The 6,087-nt window shown below is 54.3% G+C and overlaps 1 protein-coding gene across 1 annotated transcript; it reads left to right on the top strand.

Moving 5' to 3' along the window:
* Nucleotides 1-3,583: 3,583 nt before the first annotated feature.
* Nucleotides 3,584-4,516, top strand: LOC310918258 (olfactory receptor 14J1-like; the record flags this gene model as incomplete). Its single annotated transcript, XM_083877116.1, has 1 exon — nucleotides 3,584-4,516. The coding sequence occupies one exon, from the start codon at nucleotides 3,584-3,586 to the stop codon at nucleotides 4,514-4,516; it is 933 nt and encodes a 310-aa protein (XP_083733242.1).
* Between the last annotated feature and the right edge of the window lie 1,571 nt (nucleotides 4,517-6,087).

Raw genomic sequence — 6,087 nt, forward strand, 5'->3', positions numbered from 1 at the left:
TTTGGGGTAATTATGGGGATGTTTTGGGGTAATTTGGGGTTAATCTTGGTGTAGTTTTTTGGATATTTTGGGGTAATTTTGGGGATGTTTTGGTGATATTTTGGGCTAATTCTCGTGTGATTTTGTGGTAGTTTTAGGGGATGTTTTGTGGTAAATTTGGGGTAGTTTTGGCTTTTTGAGAGTACACATTTTGATGATATTTTGTGGTAATTTTTGTGTAATTTTGTGGATATTTTGTGGTAATTTGGAGACAGGTGAGAGAAAATTCCCCAGGAATTTTCCGAAAAAATTCCCAAAAATCTGCGGGGGAGGTTGCCTAAAATGTACCTGAAATATTCCAAAAAAGTTCCAAAAAATGTGTGGGGAATGTTTCTCTAATCCCCCAAAACCCATCTCTGTGTGCTCAGCCTGTGCTCAGCACCCGGCCCCAGCAGTGTCCCAGTGCCAGCCTCTGTGGCATCGGTCCCCACAAGGGGTTTCCATGGCAATGGCCAGGCCAGGTGACCCAGGTGTGGTGTCCCAGGGAGGGCTGCCATGGAAACAGTGGCCAGCCCTGACCCTTTCTGTCTGCCTGAGCTGCCTTTGGCCCTGGCAGTGGCGTTTGCTGCTGGTCCCGCGGCGCCTGAGCAGCCAGCGCGGCACAGGGCAGGTGGCCATGGCACAGCCCCCAGCAAGGGATCCCCTCTGCCTCTGGGCACTGACACCAGCCCTGAGCAAGGGGCCCAGGCAGTGGGCTCAGGGCAGTGCCCGTGGCCACAGCCCCTTGCCATGGCCCAGGCCAGCTTGGCATGATGATCCACCCTCACTCCTGGCCCAGGCCAGCCCTGCACTGCCCTTCCCCACTGCCTGTCTGCACACAAGCACTTCCAGGCCTCTCTGCATTGCCCTTGCCCTCACTCTGGGCTCACTCACACACCTCCCAACAACCCACCTGCAGCTTGGAGCTGCAAGGAGTTCAAAGCTTGTCTGGCCTTCAGCAGTTGGTCTAATTCTGCCTTCAGCCAACTCTGGATTTGTGTTTCTTGCAGAACTTCCTGTGTGTCTGAAACATTCCTTGCATGGTTCTGCCTTGGGGAAGGGGAACGTCCTTGGTGGCACCTTGGCCTTGGCACACACTTGAGGAGATTGTCTGAACCTTAGGAGTTTTAGATTTCTAAAAAAGGAAGGAAATCCCTCTCTGCCTGAATGCAGCCATTTCTGCAAGCAAAGCAGATCCAAGGTGAGTGAGGAGAGACAGGATGGGGCTGGGGAATGCGGAGCAAGGTTGTCCACACTTGGTCAGAGCTCAAGGCACAGCTTCTCTGAGCTGGCCAGACTTCCTCGGGAGAGTCCCTGGATCAATATCAGTCACTGAATGCGTCAGTCACTGCTTCTCTAAAGAGAACAGTAATAAAATACCTCCTTTCAAATAGAAATGTGTATTTCTTAGAAGCTCTTGGAAACTTTTCTCCATAACTGCAGTAGGAAACCTTCCTAATGAACTGCACCAGACCAGAGGGAAATCAAGGCACAGCCATGGTTTGTCAGGACTTGTTTGATCCTAATGAGCCCCGTGGTGCATTTGGTGCTGAGCCCTGGAACCTCAGGGCCTGGGAGGAGATTGTACAAACCTTTCCAGGAGTCAAAGTAAGAAGAAATGCCCAAATTGTCTGGAAGCATTAATGGGTCCCACTGAGGTCCATCCCCAACAGAGGCTCCTCCTGGAGTCCTTGGAGGAGAGAACTGGAGGCCAGGATTGCACAAAAACTTCTCAGAGACTCAGTTTTGGAAGGAAAATCCAAAGTAACTTAAACACTTAGAGTATCTCAATGCATGAATGAGCCCCACTGAGTGTCAATGCAAAGCTCCCAAGGGACTCATTAAAGCAGATAATTGGAGGCCAATTATCACACACAGCATTCAGACTCAGTGTCAAAAAGTAGTTCCTTAATAAACATTGAGTACTGTGAAGTGCTAATGAGCCCCACTGAGTGTTGTTACTGACTAAGAATCCCAAGGGACTTGTTAAAGTAGATAATTGGGGCCATGATTGCACAAACCTCTCATAGAGTCAGTTTTAAAAGGGAAACTCCAAGTACCTTAAAATAACTCAAGTGTCTTGAAGCATTTATGAGCCCCACTGAGTGTCATTACTGACAAAGCCTCTCAAGAGACTAATTACAGCAGATAATTGGATTGCACAAACCTTTCAGAGATTCCAAGGCAAAAGCAAAACCCAAAGTCCTTTGGAAAACCTGTCACCACTGCCTGCAGTTCTCTGCTCTGCCTGGGGCCTGGGGACACTTTCTCTCTCCTGTCCCTCTGTGGGACCCATTAAAACTTCCAGAAATTTTGGAGTTGGATTCTGACTTGGAGTTCTTGAGCAGTTTCATCACCTCCCTCTGATGTTCAGGGCCTCATCACCAAGCCCCAAGAAGGTCATTAAAGTCCTTGTGCTGTGTCTGTGCTGTTGAGCTGGGCTGGGCTCCTGGCACAGAGGCACCTCCTGGCAACCAAGAAGAGCTTCAAAACCACATTTCTCTTGATGAGCAGCTCTTCTCCCAGCCCAGCAGGGCTGGGGCACTGCCTGCAGCCACCCTGGGCACAGCACACAGGCACAGAGAGCTTCAATCACTCAGGGCTGGGAAGGGGCTCAGAAGTGCCTGGGGGAGAATCACTCCCAGCCCTTGGCACAGGAACCTCTGGCTGCAGGACAATGCAGCTGCAGCTCCTGCAGTCCTCTCCTAAAGCTGGAACATGCCAATGCCTACAGACTCTGTGAGTACATTCTCTGCTTCTCTCCTGTGTAGAGCAGCCAGGGGTGCCCAGGGCTGTCCTGCAGAGCAGGGTCCTGCAGCCCAGGGCGCTGTGCTGGGGCAGGGACTCTGCTGCCTGCCAGGGACAGCTCTCAGCCAGCCCTGGGAGCTGCTCCCAGCACTGGGGGACAAGATCTGGGTGGAAGGAGACAGCTGGATAGGCTTGGAAGTGTTCTCTTTGTGTGGTGAGGATGCTGCATTTTTGAGGATTGCGCCCAGCATGACAATTAACTCTGGAACATTTCCAAGTAGATTATCCAGGCAGCACAGAAATGCAGTGGTTGCAAAACCAAGGAAATCCTGCTTTTTAATCTACTGCTTTGGATTGCCTGGATGAAAAATTGCACTTAGATATTCATCTCTCAGTTCAAGTTGAGAAAAATAAAATAATTTTCCCTCAGATCTTACTAAACCTGGCAGTGACAGAAATCAGCACAGGGCCCCTTGCAGGCAGACCAGAATAATTTTTCCAGCCTCCTCAGGGTTGCTCTGAGGTTGCAATCAGAGCCTGCAGAGCCAGAGCTGCCCCTGGGCAGTGCCTGAGCTGGGAGGGCTCTGCAGGGCAGAGCTGAGCCCCCAGGGCTGGGCTGGGCTCTGGCAGCACTGGCAGGGCCCAGCCCTGGGCACAGGGAAGCAGCTGCAGGTAGGGACAGCTCCAGGCAGCAGAGCCCTGGGCAGGCAGTGGGGGGAAAGTGCCACCAAGCTGGGCTGGGATATTCAAAGTCCTCTCCAAATTGAACTATTCCATGATCACTATTTTTACAGATCCCCATGCCAAGACACTGTAAATGTCCAACAGCAGCTCCATCAGCCACTTCCTCCTGCTGGCATTGGCAGACACGAGGCAGCTGCAGCTCCTGCACTTCTGCCTCTTCCTGGGCATCTCGCTGGCTGCCCTCCTGGCCAACGGCCTCGTCATCAGCGCCGCAGCCTGCGGCCACCACCTGCACAGCCCCATGTTCTTCTTCCTGCTCCACCTGGCCCTCAGTGACCTGGGCTGCATCTGCACCACTGTCCCCAAAGCCATGCACAATTCCCTCTGGGACACCAGGGACATCTCCTACACAGGATGTGCTGCTCAGCTCTTTTTCTTTCTGTTCTTCATGTCAGCAGAATTTTCCCTCCTGACCATCATGTGCTACGACCGCTACGTGTCCATCTGCAAACCCCTGCACTACGGGACCCTCCTGGGCAGCAGAGCTTGTGCCCACATGGCAGCAGCTGCCTGGGCCAGTGCCTTTCTCTATTCACTGCTGCACACAGCCAATACATTTTCCCTGCCCCTGTGCCATGGCAATGCCCTGGGACAGTTCTTCTGTGAAATCCCCCAGATCCTCAAGCTCTCCTGCTCCAAATCTTATCTCAGGGAACTTGCGCTCATTGCTGTTAGTGCCTGTTTATTATTTGGCTGTTTTGTGTTCGTTGTTTTCTCCTATGTGCAGATCTTCAGGGCTGTGCTGAGGATCTCCTCTGAGCAGGGACGGCACAAAGCCTTTTCCACCTGCCTCCCTCACCTGGCCGTGGTCTCCCTGTTCCTCAGCACTATCGTGTTTGCTCACCTGAAGCCCCCCTCCATCTCCTCCCCAGCCCTGGATCTGGCCCTGTCAGTTCTGTACTCGGTGGTGCCTCCAGCCCTGAACCCCCTCATCTACAGCCTGAGGAACCAGGAGCTCAAGGCTGCAGTGTGGAGACAGATGACTGGATGTTTTCAGAAACATTAAACTGCTGGCCAATTTCTGAAAATCACTTGTAATAAAATTAATCTTTGATATTTCTTGTTTGTTTGGTTGTGGGTTTTCTTCCAGCATTTGGTATTTTTAATCTTATCAACGAAGAAATGTCGTTGTTTGTATCTGTTCTAATTTTGATTCTCTCCATCTTCCTTGCAGCCACAGACTGTGTCAATGAGGGACTGCTCTCTTGGTGTCTTTAAAAGAACTCAAGGATATCCCAGCCAAGTTTTCTGCAGAGATCCCCTTTTGTTCCCTTCTTTGCAGCTGCAGCAGCACGGTCTGTGTGCAGAGCTGGGGGCAGATCAGGGCTGGCACAGCAGCTGTGCCCAGGAGCAGCAGCCCTTGGTGCTGCCAGTGCTGCTGCCGTGGCCCTGCCCCGCTGCCCTCCTGGCCCTGGTGTTGCTGTAGGGCCTGAGGGCTCTCGGGGCCGGGCACAGGGCTGGGGGTGGCAGTGCCGGGGCTGCAGCAGGGACAGGCCATGGGCACTGCTGGGGCAGCGCTGACGCCTCAGGGCAGGGCCTGGGGGCTCCAGGCTCCTTGCCCAGGCTCTCTCCAGAACACGCCCAGGCCAATGCTCAGCACAGAAAAGCCCTGGGAGCAGCCCCAGGCTGGCCCTGGGCAGGCTGAGGGCAAACAGCAGGGCTGGGGCTCTGCAAGGGCCCTGGGGGAGACGGGAAGGAGCAGCAGAGCAGGGGCTGATCCATCCCCACTGCGCTGGACACCCCAGGGCAGCGTCCCAGAGCGTCCTCATGCCCCTGCCAACAACATCCCACCTGGGCAGCCCTGGCCTCTCCCCCAGCTCACACAGGGGCCGCATCCTTGCAGGCACAGCCACGGCAGCACTGCCTCAGGAGCCCCTGTTTGCACTGCCCAGAGCAGGCCTCAGCACCCCCATGCTGTTGGGGTGGGGAGATGAACCTGAGGGAGCACAAATGCCATCAGCCCCTGGGGCCAGGAAGGGCTGGGCCACAGCAGGGAAACCACTCAGCTTTGGCGTGGCCTCTCAAGTCACACAGAGAGTTTGTTCCCATCAGCTCTGAGTTTCCTGTGCCACTGCAGACGTTGTTGCTCAGAGCCAGGGCTGCCTGGCAGCCACCCCCAAACTGCTCTGAGTATTTCCTTTGCTTCACCTTGGCTTTCTTTCCTCTTCCTGCTACAAATTTCTTCCTCTTGCCCACCCCTGTTCCCTCCCCTGCAAACAGCCCATCCCTGGTTGCCCTTTCCTCTCTGGCCCCACTCCCCATTGCAGTTCCTGAGTTGGCACCATGGGAACGTCCCTTGGGGAGCAGGATCATCCTCCAAGGGCTTCAGGAATTGTCTGCAGGCTCCTGCAGTGCCTGGGGCTGCTCCCTTGCCAGAGGCACCCCAGGCCAGGGGGGCACATCTGGGCTGCTGTGTCTGGCTGTGGGGCTCCTGTTGTGGGCCATGAGGAGGAGCTGCAGAGGCTCTGCAGGACTGACAGGATGGGCTTTGGGGCTCTCAGGAGAAGCTGAGGGACCTGGGCTGCTGCACCTTCTGAAGAGGAGGCCCAGGCCTCATCCTGACACTGCTGCAAGGCT

This window comes from Zosterops lateralis, assembly GCF_965231275.1.
Source record: "Zosterops lateralis genome assembly, chromosome: 23".
NCBI classification, from domain to species: Eukaryota; Metazoa; Chordata; class Aves; order Passeriformes; family Zosteropidae; genus Zosterops; species Zosterops lateralis.